Below are 20,331 nucleotides of genomic sequence, written 5' to 3'. Positions count from 1 at the left end.
CTCTAAGGTGCCCTCTGTGGTGTATTTTACAATAAAATGTACACTGGCATCAGTGTGCATTTATTGTGCTGAGAAGTTTGATACCAAACTTCCCAGTTTTCAGTGTAGCCATTATGGTGCTGTGGAGTTCGTGTTTGACAGACTCCCAGACCATATACTCTTGTGGCTACCCTGCACTTACAATGTCTAAGGTTTTGTTTAGACACTGTAGGGGTACCATGCTCATGCACTGGTACCCTCACCTATGGTATAGTGCACCCTGCCTTAGGGCTGTAAGGCCTGCTAGAGGGGTGGCTTACCTATACTGCATAGGCAGTGAGAGGCTGGCATGGCACCCTGAGGGGAGTGCCATGTCGACTTACTCGTTTTGTCCTCACTAGCACACACAAGCTGGCAAGCAGTGTGTCTGTGCTGAGTGAGAGGTCTCCAGGGTGGCATAAGACATGCTGCAGCCCTTAGAGACCTTCCTTGGCATCAGGGCCCTTGGTACTAGAAGTACCAGTTACAAGGGACTTATCTGGATGCCAGGGTCTGCCAATTGTGGATACAAAAGTACAGGTTAGGGAAAGAACACTGGTGCTGGGGCCTGGTTAGCAGGCCTCAGCACACTTTCAATTGTAAACATAGCATCAGCAAAGGCAAAAAGTCAGGGGGCAACCATGCCAAGGAGGCATTTCCTTACAGAAAGTGTACCCACTTGCCAGGCCTAAACCCTTCCCTTTTACTACATGTAAGGCACCCGTAGGGAAGGCCCTAGGTAGCCCCATGGGCAGGGTGCAGTGTATGTTTAAGGTAGGACATATAATAGTGTGTTTTATATGTCCTAACAGTGAAATACTGCCAAATTCGGTTTTCACTGTGTAAGGCCTTTCCCTCTCATAGGTTAACAGGGGGCTGCCTTTAAATATCCTTAAAGCTCAGATTCCCTTTGAGAGCAGATAAAAATGTGGAGTTTAGGGTCTCTGAACTCACAATTTAAAAGTCGATCTTTTAGTGAAGTTGTTTTTTAAATTCTCTGTTTCAAAATGCAACTTTTAGAAAGTAGGCATTTTCTTTGTTATTCCATCCTGTGACTCTGCCTGTTTGCGGATTGTCTGTCTGGATCAGTTTGACAGTTGGGCTGTTTTGCACCTCTCTAGACAGTGACACAAAAGGGGGTGGGGGTGTAGCCTGCATATCCCGATGAGCCATTTGAGCTAGATAGGAGAGGGAGGTGTGGTCGTTCACATCTGAAAGGACTGTGCATGCCCTCACACACTGCAGTCCCGACCCCCCGGTGTGCATCTGGGGCCTGGCCTGGACAAAGAAGGATCTTGCAAACACTTGAGACTTTGCTTTGAAGTTTGCCAACTTCAAAGGCAGAACTGGGTATAAGAAGAAGACCCAAAACCCCAGACTTTTAGAATCTTTCTGGAATCGAGAGGAATCTTTGCAAGGAGAAGAGCTGAAGAGCTGGAGGAAGAGTATTGTCCCTTTGCTCTGTTGCTTTGCTGGACTGGCCTGCTGTTGCTGCTTCTGCCTGAAAAGCGTGCAAAGGGTGAACTTGCAGAATTCATATTTTTATTACTGTATGATTGGATTTTTATCGTATTTGTCCTTGTTTTATATAGATAAATATTGGCTATTTTTCTAAAACTGGTGTGGTGTCCATTTGTAGTGGTTTCACTTATTACTGTGTGTTATGTGCAAATGCTTTACACATTGCTTCTGAGATAAGCCTGACTGCTTGTGCCAAGCTACCAAGGGGGTGAGCAGGGGTTATCTGAGCGGGTATCTCCCTTATCCTGACTACATTGAGGGACCCTACTTGGACAGGGTGCAAACCAACTGCCAACTAGAGACCCCATTTCTAACACTGGACCACACACCACTTAGGATTTTGGTTCTAATACAGAGGCCATAATAACTAATACAGAGGCCACAATAATTTTGGGATGAGCCGCCCAGTGCAGATGTTGGTGGAACTCCGGAGCATCTTAGTAGCTGTATATATTGGAAATCGTGGTTGAACCATTATACAAAGGTGTTCCTTAAAGGCAGTGTCACTTTTAATTTATGTAATTCTCTTAATTTATACTGATTCCAGAGTGTGCCTACAACTGGTATTTAGTGCTCTGGTTTAAGTCGGTCCTTGTGTTCTTGCATACTTGGTTGCCTTACTAAGATTCTTAGGGCTTCTTATGACTCTATTTGACTGTTCTTAGTTTTGAGACTTTCTTTTATCGAGTGCATGTTTAGATGAATAGTCCATTAAGAAGCATACCTTTCAATCACACCTATGGAATATAACAGAAAAAAACATGTTTTATCATAAAAATAACCTTAGCAAATGTAACTAGGCACCAGATAGCCACTGGTTATTACTAAGAATCTAGAACAATACACCAAGAGGGGTGGTGTATCCAAGACAGTAGCAGTTGAATCAATCCAGTGTTTACCAAGACCAAGTAGGCCATATTGTCAAAATGAGAACAATAATATAAAGATCAAAATCCTTTTACAAGTACACATATAACCTTGAACCTAATCTCATATTTAATTGACCATCAACATGGATTTCATCCAAGCTGTAAGGAGAGACTTCTGTGCATTAGCACAGACACTGTGAGGAGTTCTGTATAATGACTCAGGAGTGGGTTCCCCTGACCATGCTTCATGATGATATCCTTCTATTTCATAGTTACTTTCTGGAAATGGAGGAACTTTAATGTTCTTCATGTAATCCTCCTGAATGCTATGCCAAAGTTACTGGTAGCCCCAATATTAGTTACTTGGGGGCTAAGTTGCTGGGAGAGATAATGGGAACCTTTTAATTATATGTTTAACATGTTTTTGACCTTACCTAAGGTTTACAATTTTTGTCTTTAAACATTATAAAAACATCAACACAGTAATGAAAAAAGTCAACAGTAAATGACAAATTGCTGCAGATTTACTTGGGATCTCTCTGCCATTAAAATAAAGGTAGAAAACATTTGAAACATTCATATATTTCAAAATTCATTTGTTCATTGTGCGTATATTTAATTCTAGCCTCGATTAGTACAGGGCTTAAGTGTAGAATGTGGAACATATTTTGAATTAATATGACCTAAATAAACACATTCTTTCCTATTAACTGGTTTAGAAAATAGTAATACATTGATGGTTTATTGACACCATGAATAGCTTATTTTGTTTTCCAATGCAATATTGTTCATTTACTTTCTGTCTCTCCATCTGCACCTCAAAAGATCAGCAACAGACAAAGAAACCTTTAACTGTATGTTCACACTAAAACCCATTACTGAATTAAATGTGCGTGGACGTTGGTTAATATTCTTTGTTGTTAGGAAGCAGGAGGCTTGCTAAATATACACTTCTGCATAGGTTTTAACTATTGAATTTAATTAAGTACTCTAGAATGCCACTTTTACATCATCCTGCAGTCATCAGAATCTTGCTCATGCAGAGAGTAAGATTTACAAAAAAATCACCTTTATTAAGCATAGTTATGTGGCTGGCAGTGTTTTGTTACAACTTTGGATTTTGATCAATGCTTGGCCAACTCATGTTAACTTGTTACAAGGCATGCATGATGGGTAATTCACTGTCTGGTTAGGTCCATTTTGTGGCTCCATTTCTAGACCGTGCTGGGAGAATTGCTTGACTCATAGCCCTGGAGTTAGGAAACACAACCCCCAACATTGCACTGTCATTTACCATTGCTGTGTTCCCTGTTGCTGTGTGGACCCAACCCTTTGTCAGTGGCCCTCGCAGCACTTTCAATGAGTCCATCACTCTTCAGCCTCTGTGTACCTTTGCTTTCCAGTTCTCCAAGTCCCATAATAAATAGACCTGCAGCAAGATTCTGCCTACTGCATTACAGCTACTCCCGAGTCCACTGAGTTTGAAACCTGCAGACCACATGCTTATCTACAGTGGCACATCAATAATTGGTTATACATTCAAACTAATACCAATTTTTGGGGGCTTATTTGTTGGAATAGTAATTCTTCACCTTCTTACTTGTCCACCAAGAACACACCCGGGGCACTAGTATTGATAAATACAGGAGAATGAGATGGCATTTGGGGTAAAGTAAACTTAATTTTGACCCATCAGTATTTTTTTGATTTTGAGAAATATTGGAAACTTTAGACAGTAATTTTGTTTGAATACAACTTTGTTAAACTTTTCAGGTAATGCAAGCCCTCGCTACATTCGATGCACAGCATACTGCTTCCCAAGTTCATCTGACATGGCGAAACAATCCCAAATCCCACTAGCTGCCATCATCAAGCCTTTTTCTGTGGTGCCACCAAATGAGGTAAGAGGGAGTATAGCCATTCAATACAATCATGTCTTTTAATGAAGTTCATTTTTCTGATCATCTGTTGCACAACATGGAGATAATAGTGACAACTGCAGTGGCTTGTAGCAAAATATTTGCTGTGTCCATATATTTGTTTTTGAAAGTGTAGTATTTGTATTCTTCGGTAACAAAACGTGGTGGTGTGCAGTGGGCAAATTAGATGTGGCAGAAGAAAGGTCATGTAATTTGTAAGTGGTTACCATAAGTGGTTACCATTAATGATAAATAGAAGCATATGTATCTAGGGTCATATAAGTATGCACTCTTGAACTCACGTTCTATTTTTGACTTTTGAACTGAACAGATTCCTCTAATTGGTTTCAGGTTTTTTTTAAATTATACATTATTAATACAAAAGATCTGATTTCTTTGGACCTTATATTTACCTCTTGGTGTAATGATATGAAATTCTTCCACCAATGGTTTCCGGTTTATTCACAGGGATCATATTAAATGTTTAGAATCAAATAAACATATATGCCAGACAGTTGAATTGTGTTAAGATATTCATCTTCCCACCACAAAGTATATATGTTTTGCCATTTTTTTGTCATCCATAATCTCATTTATGCCAGCCATAGTCTTTGATGGAATACTAGGCAGAATTTTAACCATAGTAATCAGTATTTCCAGTCCAGAATCCTGTGGTTGGTCACTCAGTAGTGGCACCAAGGTGCCTTTATCTGAAAATATTTTCCTTTGGGACCCAGTTAGAAGCAGGAATCAGAACATTTGGATTTAAATAATGTCACTTCTGCCTATTGAGTCGTCTCCCACCCACTGAGATCATCTAGTGATTTCCATTGATTGCAGCAGGACTACACAAAAACAACAAAAAAATTAACAAAACGTTTGCATTATAGAACTTAGTTCTTAGTCGTGTATGTTGCAGTAGTCAAGTTAATTGAAAATCAGATCCTGAAATGTAAAAAGATATCTGTAGCTTGAAGTAAATTGGAATACATTAATTAACTATCAAGTGGAGTCATAAATACTTTGAGACGGGATTTCAGTTTCTATGTCATTAGCTTACCCCAAATGAAGATCTCAGGTAACGCATTTCCCAGGTGGGGGCTTTTTTTTCGCCTGTCTTTCTTACTCTTCATATAACACTAAGGTCATTGAACAGTATTGGAAGAGTCAGGCGCGGATGCCAATTCCATGCCATATGTTACATCTTACCATGACCTAAAATAACATTGATACAACGTCTTGCAAGCTACAGAAACCATCTTTTAGGATATGTGTCATGATCATTATATGCCTTTTTTTCTATGATAAACAAGATATGTTTATTTTACGATGTACAGTCCTCCTTGGAACAGTAATTTTAAAATGTACACCTCTGTTATGTAGGACTTGGTGGTCTGAGTAATGTTAATAGTGTTCTGCCCGCTATGTTCAATTATATCCTAACAAATAGTTGAATAATTTATTTAAATACGTGTGAAAACATAATTGATTCAGATCTGCATCAGTGGTAAAGAGGAGGCAGTCATCTCATTGTTCCTCAGAATTCTTTATTTACCCAAACATCAGCCTGGTGTTTGGGTGCTTCTTGCTTTTCTGTAAAGGTATTGGTTCTGGCTACTATCTCTAATTCAGGGGATCGGCACACTGTTCTTCCCGAGTGTATGTTTCCCAGCTCTGTTTTGGTACTGTGTATGGACTCTTATCCCCTTTTCCTAGTTCCCTTTTTGGTTATGAGAGTTGTAAAGTGATAAGCTTCTGCAGGACTCCACTGGGCTCTCATCTGTTTGTTAACTGCAGCATTGTCCCTTTCTGTTCAGCCTCTTGGGTCTTTGGATGCCGAATGAGTGCTGGCGCCTGTGCTGAAGCTGCAATCCTCCAGCAAACTCAGAACTGTGGCAGTCTCTTCTGTCCTCTGAGGTTTGTGTTGCTGCTGCAGTGTCGACTGCTGGCCCATGATGGAAAGGCGCCACACTTGCCCATGGCCTTTAGAAACATGCAAATCAAAATAATATACACACAGTTCCAAAACACAAGAGGGTTTCTTTCAGACTGATGGTTCTCTATTGGATGGAAAATCAATTTATTCGAAGCAAATGCCCTCACTCACCTTCCGGTGACATGCTTCATCATAGGGCTATGCTCCTCGTCAGGCTGGCGCTGCAATGCCTGACGGGTCCCACAGGGGGGCTCTTTGCCGGAGATCTTTTGGGAATAGTGAACAACCGGTCGAAAATATTTTAAGGATTGGTATAAAGGTAGTTAAAAATGCCTAGAGGTAAAAAATGCTATTTATTATGATACTAATACCTCTGACATGATTAAAAACGACATGTGGGGATATAGTAAAATAATGTCTACACTCCCCAAATGACAAAAAATAATGTAATCGCTAAATCTCTCACTAGAGAATAGTGAAGGTAAACACAGGATCCCCTGTGTTACTCTATATAATAGGTCTACATGTTTCTCGCTGTTTAGTCAATAAATGATCGAGTGCGATTCGTCAGGATCTTGACACGTACCTAATCCTTTAAGCAATTAGGGACCCATAAGAGGGAGATCAGAAACCCTCCATATACTAAAGGTAGGGCCTCATCGGGGAAAACATCAGGCTTGAGAAGTCCACTACAGTTTCCATGTGGTTTCCATGTGGATCCACAAACTCTGGCAAACCTACATGCACTGAAAAACCCCAGAACACTTTAGAAACATGCACCAGAGTTTACAATTGTCATCAAATTTGGAGGATATAAGTCTGAATTCCCTAGGAATTAAGTTTCTTTTTGCTGAAAGCACTTGCAGAAATAGAAATGTACTTTATTGCTGGGTATTAGTCTTAGAAACCATAAAATTATTTACTTGCCAGATTAATAACAATATTGAAAATAAGGACTACATTCGTTGTTTTTTTTCCCAAATCCTACTGATTGTACAGAGGATCATATTAAATGTTAGCAATTTATATTTTTGTTAATTCTGTCAGTACGTTTGGCACACAGAAAACAGATGCTTTCTTGCCATAATTACTTGATTAGTGGCGTGTGGCTACAAAATTGAACTACCCTCTAATGTGCTTTGTACTGCATCTTTAGAATGTGGTCACTAGTTTTGCCAAGTCGGAAATGTATCGCAGTCATTTAAGAGTATATCTTGCGGCAGCCTAGTTCCTGTGATCTAGGGCATTGTTTGACATAATCAGAAAGTATAGCTTCTCCTTTGACATGATTTATTTCAGTATGCCTCTGCTTTAGCAACACATGCTAAAAATATACTTCACTTTCACAACAGAAAAGGGAACCTAAAGTCTGTACAAGTTTGCTTTGGAGACAAGCGACAATCTCTAAAGCAAAGGAAATGCTATCACTTAATTACCGTTCTCTCCAAAAGATTAGTTAAAGTTCTAACTTTGTTCCACTTTTCCATCTGCTTGTAAGAATTTAGACCTTGCTGTACTGCAGTGTTTTTTTTTCCCAAGAACGCAGGTCAAATCATTTTGTAAATGTTTTCATGCATGATTGACTTTCTTTGTTTCCCACTGGATGGTATTTAAAGCTAAAATGTTTTTCCTATTAGGATTGTTTTCCAGTGATTGAATTTCTAAGAAACCTGAGTAAATGCAGTATGGTCTTTTGTTCACTTATAGACACAAGCCTGTCTCTGAAAACCTTGTTCCGTGGCAGAAGGAAAATCTGCCTAACAGGAATTTAGTGTTCCTCAAAATATCACTTTGAACTGATTATCAATTAAGTTTTTTGTTTCCGAAAAAGATCATCTTTTTCATAGGTCTTCTTTAGCTGAGAGTGACACAACACTGGAAGAACAATCTGGGGTATTTAAATTCCCCCAGCTGTAAAAATATAAACAGTATTTGCCTATAAAAAAGATTTGTCATAAGGTTGAATTTGTTTCTCTGAAGAGCTATAAATAAAAGTTCCCCTTAAGTTCTCTATATGGAATGTATGGAACGGATAACTGCATTGCATTTCTATCCATGCTTCAAGGCTAGTGTTCAGTTTGTGTGGTTTCCTAGAAAACGTATGGCCCTTTCTATGTACAAAATCTTGCCTATTGGCAAAAATTCCGTTGACAGACTGAGAAAAGATACATTATGTCATCAGTGCTTTGAGATCAGACACATGATAGAGTGCGGTTTATAAGTGTAGTAATTATTAGTATGTTAGTATTACTTTATATCATCATATGTATTTAATATGACTTTTTGGTGCTCTGGAACACAAGAAAAGGAACTGGTACCACATATGGAGCAAGCAACTATATATGTGACATTATTATTTGATATAAACACCACTGCAGGGATAGCGTTCCGGGAAACTGAGTTTGAGAAATACACCTTTGGTTTATCCACAGTCATCTTAAAGTCTGAAAAACCACAACACAAATTCAAGCTTCTTCTTTGAGCGTGCTAAACTTTCATGTTTCGACACAAAGTCATGATCCCTCAGTTTTACAGCTTCTTCTCTGTCTCCCCAACGTCAGCTTCTCAGGCCCTTTTGGTGCCACACGACATGGCTTTGCCTTTGTTATTTTATGATATGATATACAACAGTGTCTGCTAATGCCTGTGTCGCTGATGGCTGCCTGGCATTGTTAAGTTTGTGATTGGTGTGTACAAGTACATATATAGATTTTAAAAAATGAGGGCAGTAGGACTGTCAAGGATGCAGACAGGCTGGCGTGGTTTTACATTGCATACGGTGTCTATTGTTTGACCCCACTTGCTAAGGACTTTAGGCAAAGGTTCCTCCTACAGTGTAGTATGTCTCCACAACACTAATATTAAAACTCCTGATTATAAATTAGTGCTGGAAAAAAGTGTTGGGCCTCGCCCACTCAGTGGGATTGGAAGCATTGTAATTTGCACTTTATATGCTGAGTTGTGAGGTAAAACAACAGATAGCATGTTTTTATAAGATCATTCCACTGATTCTTTGAATTGTATTGCAAGCATGTGCCTAGCTGATCTGTTTTCATGTGATTCTACCCGGACATATGCAACAGTACAGTTCAAAGAAGCTGCATTTAATGTTGGATGCTTTTCAAAACAAGTGATTTTTAATGTATAAGAAGGCTAAATACTTTTCACTATCTGATTACAATCAGGCTGCAATAGTGGGTGCAAATTGTGCGCCTTCTAAGTACTGTGTGCACGGTCACGGTGATTAGTGTGCATTAAATTTTCACCTGATTCAGAGTTGGACCCTTAGGATGTGGAATTTGTGTAAATTGTAAGGGCAAGCGACCTCCTCAGCTGCAAATTATGCTTGACTGGTAATCCCGTTTTGTGTACCAAAAGTGGAATTTAATTGGAGTCCCCACTATAATCGTGTGGAACAAACCACCAAGAGATGGGAGAAATGCTTCAATTAATTTTAGCCAGTGGTGATCACTTAGATGGCATTCTAGTCCATTTTTTTCAATCACTGTCTTACTGTAGACAGAAATTAACCATAAGTAAATGAGTCCTGAACTTGCTGGAAGAGGAACTGTCCAGCCCAGATTGCCAGGAAAAATCCCCTCCAGGCAGAAACACACATAACCCCAGTCCAGTTTCGGCCTCCTTAGCCAGGTATAGCTTGAGTTATGTGGCACAACAGGTTTAGCCCTCTGGAGCTGCCTCTAACACTAAATTAGAACATTGGTGTGTTGGGAGCTCCTCTGAAGGCAATAGCGGCAGAAGCCGTGAATGGCTTGTTATAAGCCTTCTGCTCAATCATTTCTTAGTTTGTTTTTACGCTGTCTAGTTTGCTAATGACATCTTAGGGACATTCTGAAAACTTCCCTGGGAATGCATTCTGCCCATTGCTTACCATTGGCTAAGTGGTTTGTAACTTACACTTCCTGTCTTTCTGTTTGCTGGCTTTATTTGTTTTAGACTGCCCATCTTGAGTTTGTCCCTCCTGTGGAGCATAGCGTATTTCCTGTATTCTTCATGAGTGCTCACTTTCTGTAAACAGGTCTTTAAATCTTGTTCTTATCTTGTCACATTTGCAGTGCATTCAAAGAGAGAGAGGTCAAATGTTAGGCGCTGGCTTCTGAGGAAGCTTGCTGTTTACTTTTCTTACTCTGACTTCAAAGTGAGAGGACTTATGTGACAATCTTGCTGGTTAGTGGGGTTAGGAAAGAGTTTTTTTCTAGCACTCAACACCGTTTAATTGAACTAAATATTTCAGAATGTATCAGAATTATGAATGAACAAATGAAGCATATTTTTTGTTTTTTCTGAAGTGTGTTGGAAACAAATTCTTTAAATATGATCAAAGCAAATCATTAAACTAGGTTATGCAGTTTCCACACATTTTCGTCTGTGCACTGTATAGTTTTATTAGTAATACTGGATCCCTGTGCAAATGTAATGGTCTTTTCAATTGAAAATGTGTTCTCTGTAATGGCAGTGTGCTACCATACCATGAATACTCCAATCTACTCAGCACTATTCCACACCACTGCATTCCACTCTGCACCACTCCACTTTACACCACTGCACTCTGCACCACCCCACTCTATGTCATGGCACTCTACTGCACTTCATGCTATGTCTCTCTACTCTACCCTGTACCACTCTACTCTGTGCCAATGTACTCTTCACCGCTCTACTCTACAGGTTCGAAAAATACTTGATTATTTCGGCAAGTCAGGTTGAGCTATTTTTAGGATGTACTTGCCCCTTCTGGCAGTTGACAAAGAACAGGTGTTCTGTTCAGTTGAAAAGTGGAGTGGTAATAAAAGATGCCTTTAAATCTTCTTATTATGACACATTTTCTCTGTGTTCACAGGCTGAGGTCAAAAGTCAGTTTGCCTTACAATTAATTTTCCTTCTTACTGCAGAGTACCAGGACTTTGTAAGCTGAACTGTGTGACCTGCTGTTTAGTCTGTAAAATAAAAAGATATAAGGTTTTAGGTTTTTCCTAACACACAACATTTAAATGACTAAGTCAACGGTGCAAACATTTCAAAATATATTTCAATAGTTGTGAAAGCTCATTTTTTATATTTCAGTATGATGAAAAAATATTTTAATGGGATGAAAACAAATCAGAATACTTTACATGTTGATGTGCAAAGGATGTGTTTCTGAAACACAATTTGCATATATTGTTAACACTATATAGTTTTATAAGTAAAGATGCAGGTTAATGGAATGGTTTTTGCACATTTTTTGGAAATTTACTGTGTGTAGATGACAATATACTACCAGATCATGGTTTAGTAATATATTTATTAAAATGCGGGTGTTTAAACAAACTGAGAAACACTCCTGCCCTGATGGCAATGCTGTTAGTGAACTAAAAGAAGTCATGGGTCATGTGTCCCCTATATGTGGGCTAGATTATTGTGATACATGCAACAAACTTTAGTCTACTTAAACAAACGAGGTTTTTTGTGCTGCAGACATGCTGTGCTCACATATTTTAAGGTGCAATCACGTGAGAATGAAGAAAAGGGCGACTCTGTAAACTATTTGCCTAGGATCACACAATTTGAGATGCATTTACTGGTCAAGTACATTACAATTAGGTTGAGTAGATTATTTAAGTTACTCGACCTGCAGGTCTAGTAACATTATTATGATTTTTCAAGGCCTGACTGCACTCTTCACCACTGCATTCTACACCACTCTAGTCTAAGCCACACCAATCTAGTCTGCACCACTCCAATCTAGTCTGCACCACTCCACTCTATGCCACTGTAATCTACCCCACTCTGCAACACTGCACTCTACGCCACTGCACTCTGTACCATCACACTCAACGTCAATGCACTTTACTCTGTTAACACTCAACTTGATGCCCTTCACTCTATGCCAATCCACTGTATTGTACTCCAATCTACTCTGCACCACTGCACTGCACATAACTTTACTCTACGCAATTACATTCTATGACACTTTACGCAACTGCACTCTACCCTACACCACTCCACTATATGCCTCTTCACTCTACTCTGAAACAATCTACACCGCTGTACTCTATGCCACTCTACTCCACTCTTTGCCACTGTACTCTATTCTATGCCACTCTACACCACCCTATGCCAACCACTCTAAGCCACTGTACTCTTAACCACTGCACTGTATGCCAGTGCACTCTACACAACTGTACTCTGTCACTGTACTCTACGCCACTGCTCTCTATGCTACTCTACTCCACTGCACTCTGACATTCTACTCTGCAACACTGCACTCTCTGCCACTGAACGCTACGCCATTCTGCTCTGCACTACTCCACTCTGCCCCACTGCACTCTATGCACTTTTCTGTACTCTGCACAACTCTACTCCACTGCTCTGTATGCCACTCGACTTCCCTCTACACTTTACCCAGTGCACTCTATGCTACTCAACTCTATTCTGCACCACTGTCCTCTGCGTCATTCAACTCTACGCCACAGCTTACTGTGCCACTCTGCTCTGCACCCCTCCACTCTGCACCACTCTACTATACTCCACTGCATTCTGTGACACTGCATTGGATGCTACTGAATTCAATGCCACTGCACTTTATGCCACTATACTCTGCAAAATCATATGCCATTGCACTCTACACCAGTCCCCTCTATGCCACTCCAGTGTATGCCACTCTATGCGACTCCACACTACGCACTCCAATACACAACACTCTCTGCCACTCCACTCTATAACACTCTACTCCACTCTTCGCCATTCCACTCTGCCACTCCTCGCCACTCAGCAATATGCCACTAATTTTAGCCATGCTGACCAGCTGCCACGTCGGTGAACAACATGGCTAAAACACATTTGCAAAGCCCATAGCTTTTGCATAGGGGAGGCCTATAGGCTTTGCCAATGCTTATTACTTCTCTGGAAGTAGCTTTCCCTGCTCCATCCAGCTTAAGTCTGAGGGAGGGAGGGAGGGCGGGCGGGCGAGGGTTGGGTGCAGCAGCTACCCGAATCCCCTGTAGCTTCTCAAATGTCTATGGGTCCATTCTCTGCGGGGCCAGAATTATCGGGGTGGAGTTTGAGTTTGGTAATTCCTTCCTCATGTAAACCGGAAAACCTGGAGTTCTCTGGAACGTTTGCTGTTACTTTTGAGGTCTTAACAAGTGTTCCCTGAGGCACATACTCCATTGTGTGGCGAGCCAGAATAGAACACATTGTGCAAGATTACTATGCTTCATAGCAATTTTACCTCTGAAAAATCTGCGAAATCTTGGATGCCCTCGTACTCATTTTGTGGGTGCTGGAAATTGTGATAAAACAGAGTGCTTCACTTTTCCAAGTGCAGTTTGCAAAAGTTTAAGTTAAGTGCTTGCCCCCGAATCTGTGCGGCCTGAAATACACAACTTGAGTATCTGCAGGACAGACTTCTACCCTGTTATCCTTCCATTGTTGATAAATGGAACACCTTTAAATTCGGCACGTATAAATACTTTTATTTAAAACGTTTCAAACTGGCAAATCTGCGGAAGCAAGTAGTAAATAAACACATTCCATTTTTTTGGTGTTATTGCAATTACTCACAGACATTTATAATAATAACGTCGATAATAATAACATTTTGTTTTTGTCATCGCTGTTATTATTGATTTTTATTTTTTATTAACATTGTTACTGTTATTTTTTTTCCGGAAAAGTTATCTTTAAAGATTACTGAAATGACCAGGGTCATTCCTATGTTCTTCGATGCATAACGCGCTGACGTTGAACCTTTTTCCCATGTACATCTGGTGTATAACCATTACAGAAGTGTGGTGCACCTAAACAGCGACGAGTTAGTGGATTCCCTGGGGTGCTCTCGCCTTTGCCGGTAGCAGGGGAATGGAAACACAGTTCCTGTTGTGAGTCAGCGCAGGAACCCAAGAACAAATACCAGAGATCTTTCAGGAGAATCCACCAAGTTTCACACCAGCCAAAAGCCTTCCTTTGCATCTATGTCTCGGTAGTTATGAAGAATGGAAAAATGTGAAATAACGAACAAGCGCCCATTGCAAGTGTTCTCAGATCACCAAATTACAAATTGTTACGAGAAGTATATATATGCTTAAAGGATGCAAACTACTTACAGCCATAGTTGAGGTTTGAAAACAGTATGGTCTCACGTGGATTGAAATCTTTGTAAAGGAGAAAGATGATTGCTTCCTGGTTTTCATTTTGTTGCTTAGCAATCTCCTACTTAAGGAAATGTTTGCTGTAGCTCACTTCACTCTCTGTTCTTTGAGAAGGAGGAAAGAAAGTGGAGCGAGTAAAGGTACAGTGTTGAACCTATGCCCTTGCTCAGGAAGAACAAGGGCTTTCGTCCTGAGCTTCACGACATGGCCTCAGTGGCTTTGGTTGCTACCTTGGGGTCGTTTGAGGCTAAATGTCCAATCCCAGACCCTTCTTATTCGGTTGAAAGTATGGAGGATGAGCAAGGCCCCTTGCAAAGAGGGAGATATGTGCAAGGTGTACAATTACAATAAATTATTTCCCAAATGTATTACTTGCTGAGGTTCTGAGCCACTAGAATTGGAAGTGGGTGATAAATTCACACTCAGTATGACACTCCTGCGGTAGATTCTTTACTGGTGCATGTGATAATAGATTTCGTTCTAAATAACAGAAAGATATGGATAAGTGTGGCTTTCCCAGGTCTTTAACCAAGTGTTATAGAAAGAGTGGGTATGATCTTCTGCAGTTTCTAAAACTGAATTCCATGCTCACGAGTATGAATTCTTCTTTTTTAACCTTTCTTGATGTAGCTGATTGGGACATCAAGTTCTTGGGCTATGTTGGCGTAGTTTGGTATTTGTGCTTTTGTCCACAGATCATGATCTTTGTCTTGGCAGTATTGAAGTTAAGGAGCTAATCACTACTCATGCATCTAAGGCACTGGGGCAGCTAGGTTAGACCTGATCAGTTCTGGTAAGGGGTGTAGATAGATGGTGAATAAGAGAGGAAAGATGATGGACTCTTGAGGGGGTGCCACAGTGTTGGCTGTGAGGGGCGAAGATGAAAGGTGGTAGGAATACCAAGCTTGATCTTTCTTTGAGGTATGAGGCAATCCATTCTAGGGCATTTTTGTGTGTTTCTAGATGATGGAGTTTGTGTAGTAGTGTCTGATATTGGACAGTACCATATGCCGCTGATAACCCCAGAAATAATAGGGTGGCCACTCCGTTGTTGTCTACTATGTATTTTAGGTCCTTTAATATTGATATGAGAGCTGGCTCTGTGCTTCTACTAGGTCTGAATCCAAGCTGTTGATACCACATTGTTATTTTCCGCTGTTAAAACTGGAGAGTAGAACCAGCTGTTTTGAATAGTATGCCTACGAATGGACCATTAAACACTGGTCTGCAGTTTGCTACAATGGGTGAATCGAGGTTCTTCTTAAGTAATAATCTAACAGATCCCTCTTAATTCATCATCCTTAATTCACTTCCTTTTACCCTTCACTGGTGCTGTCTTCTCAGGATGCATATACAAGATGCAAATATAGTTTGCCCCTTTCATTGGCTCATGAAAAGACATGGAAAGTTATGTTGATTGCTACAAGCATGTGTTCAATTAATCAAATGTTCTTTAATAATATTTAGTGGTGCTGCTTAATAGCCTAGACAGCTTTTGTTTCTCCCAGAAAGGAAACAGTCAACATGGGATCTCTAAAATGTTACTAATGACGTAGCCAACAGATCCTCTCCGTGACCGATGACCCATCAACAGCCAAGAGAAACTTCCACAATGGTAGTGCAGTCGCCGCCTGGATGGAAGCCAGCTGCCACAGGCTCAACTCTGGCAAGACAAAAATCCTCGTATTCGGCTCCATCCCCTCTGCCTGGGACGACTCCTGGTGGACAACTGCCCTAGGAAACGCCACCACCCCTACCGACCACACATGTAACCTGGACATGGAATACTCTCCCACTCAACCTCAGACAGGCCGCATCACTAAAGCAATTCAGGAAGGATCTCAAGACCTGGCTTTTTGAGTGATCAACATGCCCACAACAGTGCCTTGAGACCCCACGGTGATAAGCTGCGCTCTACAAGTACTGATTGATTGATTGATTGATACTAATAAATGAGCTGCCCCCATCTACCCTCACATGAGGTTAAAAAAATCTCGTTAATCTGAACATTCCTCTCTGAAAATTGTGTTGGGATCTAGGTCAAGAGAAAGGCTGCTGTTTCCTCAATGTCAGACAAAGAGGCTATAATTTTATCTAGCTCACCCACATTATTTCATGTCCTGAGTGTGATGCTGTCCCCCCTATTGTTAGCATTCGGGAGTTAACAAAGGCAAAACAGGTTATATTGTCAGAACTCCACAGATGTGGCCATGATAGTCTCTTTTCTGGGCCACTTGTGTTAGTGCTGGCTTAATACGGCACTACTGTAGCGGGTAGGTGCACACTTCTGGGGTCTGTCCTCATGCACCAGGTGTACAAGCTACCAGACTCAATTGTTATTTGTCTGAAAGCAGTTCTGTTCAGAGAAGCAGAATTCTTCCAAAGTATTTATAGAAGAAATATGAATAGAAGTTGTCACGTCGACCCAAGAGCACCAAATCAGCAGGGACATAAATAGGAGGATGAGACATCTTCTGCAGAACGTCATTAAACCGGAGCCTGAAACGAATGCCTAAACATGGAGGCATTGTCTTTCTTGGTTAGCTTTTATTGAGTGATTTGAAATAAACTATACGTGCAGTACATTTCGGTACTTAAAAAAAAAAATTCTTTGAAAGTTGACTGAGCTTCTTTAAATGCACAGGAGCCTACATGGAGAGAGGATCTAAACTAAACAAATAGGCGTTTTTCTAGGCTGCTATCCTCGAACCAGACTGAAGATAAAATGTGGGAGAATATTTTGGACCAAAGACTGACTCGTCAGTACAGACTGACCGCTCCCTTGCATCGTCAGCACACAACCTTTGCCACTATTCTGCGGATGGTGAGACGGCATCAGACTTTGGATACCATATGTATTAGCAATGCGACTTTACAAAACGTGTCCCTTGTTTTTTTCCTTGATGTTGCGACAAAAGCCCCCTCCCTAAAATAAAGTGTTCTGCTGCGGAGAACTCTTTCAGGTGCGAGTGCTGACGTGTAGCTGAAACGCCTTTCTAATCAGCGACGTTTAGTAATGCAAAGAGCGCACTCTGCGGCTACAAAGGGCTTTGCAGAGAGAGCGCGTGCACACCTGTCTTCCCAGAGTCCTCTGCTCGGACATGTCCGTCGGCAGCTTTTTTCGCACTTGGGGCAGGCCGAGCGGGAGCTAACATAGGAGCAGCTGTTCATTATCCTGGCGGTGGCGTACTTGAGTGCTTTCAGGATGAGTAAACACGAGGTTGTCTTCAGACTCTGTTGCCCCGCCTATTTGCCAATGTGCCAGAATTAAGGAATGTTGCGGAACCTATGGCTATGAGGGTGTCGAAGACTTTTTAGAAGTACTAGGGAAGCACATGCTGATAACACCGGCATCTCTGGAATATTACGAGCTGTTGTTGATGATGAGCAGCTACTTCCAGTGACAAGACAGATTACACATAAGATATACTTGGAGCAATATGCGGCAAGAGGGAGTCGAGTATGTGTTACAGCGGGTATTGCATGGATCAATGCTGCTTGCAGGGCTACGATCGTATATATTTCATTTATGTATTTGGATTTTTATATAGCGCTGGCATGGTACAAGAGGGTGTTAAAGTGCTTTATTTCGAATTTATATGGCCATGACTCCTTTTCAAAATGACATTGCTCCCAAACGGAGCAGTTGTCCAATGTATTAGACATTTGACCAGTAAAAGGATGAAAGGAGGAGGAAGAGAACGACAGGAAAACAGTGACAAATGAAGTAAGCAGGGATAAGAAACAACCTGGAAGAATGAGAGATAAAAAGACAATACGGATATAGTAATGGAAAAAAATAGGAAAGAGGTGGTGGAATCAATACTTAGCAATCTTAGTATTTGGAAAACGTGGCATTTAGCAGCGACTGTACACGTGTACTTTTACGAAATAAACTCTGTAGTAAGGTTGTAGGCGGGAGTTTTAATCGAAGATCATTTTCAGTCAGTGTTTGTCAGATACGAATGATGTGTCATGGCTGATACTCAAGGGACGGCCTTCCTGATCTTTGGCGCAAAATCTGAGGAGGAGCCGGGCCATGAGTAGTGTGAGGATGTGGCATAAGCTGCCAACCTTTGAACATAGAAACCAGGTTCGGGTCTCGGGGTCGGCTCAGCATCCTGTCCCCGTGCCCACCAAAAGAGAACGTGTCCTTGTTTGAAATGTTAGAGGTGCTCATGGAAAGTGCTCCGTTGCTTTCTGCGCGAGTTCGCTATATATAAAACTGCAAAAACAAAACAAAAACGTAGAGGCTTGTTGCAGCAAAAAGGCCGCACGCCTGCCTGCCTGAGATTATGAATTTAACCTTGCCAAGTGAAACGGTGAACGCTTGCTGAAGAATTTACTTTAAGCCCTTCAGATGGCGTTCAATTTGCTTCAAGTGCACACTGTGGCTCGCAACAAAACGTATGCATATTTGAAATTATTTGCAAATGCTGAATAATGTGATGTCCATCTGCAACCTTCATTTCAGCTGCCTACTAAAACGTTGCGACCCACTTGTTAAAATCCGACGTGCTCCCTGGCGTAAAGCTCCATTTGTTTGAAAATAGAGGGACATGCTTTATTTTTCATTAAAAAACGACAAAAAAAACGACAACAATCTTTATAAAATACTTGAAACAAAATTAAAATGCAACCAGTCTCCGCAGCCAATTAGTGTTTATGATTGGACATAGTAGAATTAGTGTTAGAGCTCTCATTGTTTTTTTTTTTTTAAGTGATATCATTTATCAAACTCGTGTTTTTCCTGCCAAAGTGTCTTAAAAACGGCAGGAGGACAGAGGTGAATAGTGCTAAGCAAAGCGTTGAATAGGACCAAAATATAATTTCTTTTTTAGAGTTGAATTAAGGGTTGTGGATACAGAAGGGCAAAGAAAACAAAACGAAATAAGAGAGGGAACATTGTACTGAAGCCATTACTCAAGTGGTGGTCTGCCAATTTTGGTGGTCTCAAACCTACCCATGCAGGTTTCCAAGACAGAGTAGGGTTTAATGCCCTTGACCTATGCCCCCATATGATGGCCATGATGGCTTGGTCAAGAGGCCTGCAACGACGTTTCACGTTTTTAACTATGGAATGTTGTTTGGGTCTAGCCCACTGTGTGCATGTGACGTGATAAAAGGGTAACTGAAAAAAGATGACACTGCTTCGGTACTTATAGTCAAAGAAGCGTTTTAGGTAATCTTTAATAAAAAAATATGCAGGCATCTGACTTTTTGTTCTGCACTTCCTATAAAAGAATCTAGATGATACCTGCATAACTCATCTGCTGACGGTATGTGCTCACAATAAGTATACAAACCAGTGATGAGAGGAATGCTTAAATTAATCTCACCCACTGGTAATCACTCGGGCTGGGCTGCATTCCAGTCCATCAATACTTTGCATACCATGCCACCTCAGTTTGGGCCCAGCTATATGCAAATCAGCCGTGACGCAGCTACATTCGGAACAGTACAGCCTGAACTGTCAAGCCAGGCCCTCTCTGAACCGAAAAACAAGCAACCAAGGACCGGTCTTGCCATGATTATGGGCACATCAGCCAGGAGAGCTTAGTTCCATCCATCACCTTGTTGTTTTGCATTTGCTGCCCCAAGTGTGCCGGGTATGCCCAGACGTGGGTCCCGGGCTCACTGTGTCACTGGAACCAAGCTATTTATTTCCGACTGAAGAGCCCTAGCTAGGGTAAATAACTGTCATAGGTTGCTTGTGCTCCAGTTTCGGTTCAGGGAGTGCCCGGCCTAGCAGTTCTGGCTGGACTGTTCCCATTAGGAGCACGGTCAAGACTGATTTGCATATGGCTGGGTCCAATCTCAGGTGGCATGGTCAGCAAGAAAAAAAATGGATTGGAATGCAATCCCAAGTGATCACCAGTGGCTGAGATTAATTCAAGCATGCCACCCATCACCTTGTT

General features: G+C 41.1%; 1 protein-coding gene across 3 annotated transcripts in view; it reads left to right on the top strand.

Annotated features, from left to right (window-relative positions):
• SEC24D (SEC24 homolog D, COPII coat complex component) overlaps positions 1 to 20,331 on the top strand; it is a 319,615-nt gene that overhangs the window by 142,140 nt on the left and 157,144 nt on the right. For all 3 annotated transcript variants that reach the window (XM_069230160.1, XM_069230162.1, XM_069230161.1), the window contains one exon: positions 4,182 to 4,309. In XM_069230160.1, the coding sequence (XP_069086261.1) occupies positions 4,182 to 4,309 (128 nt within the window). The remainder of the gene's footprint in view (positions 1 to 4,181; positions 4,310 to 20,331) is intronic.

This window comes from Pleurodeles waltl, chromosome 1_1 (assembly GCF_031143425.1).
Source record: "Pleurodeles waltl isolate 20211129_DDA chromosome 1_1, aPleWal1.hap1.20221129, whole genome shotgun sequence".
Classification (NCBI taxonomy): domain Eukaryota; kingdom Metazoa; phylum Chordata; class Amphibia; order Caudata; family Salamandridae; genus Pleurodeles; species Pleurodeles waltl.
Note: the sequence above shows the minus strand (reverse complement) of the source record. Positions and strands in the feature narration are given on the sequence as shown.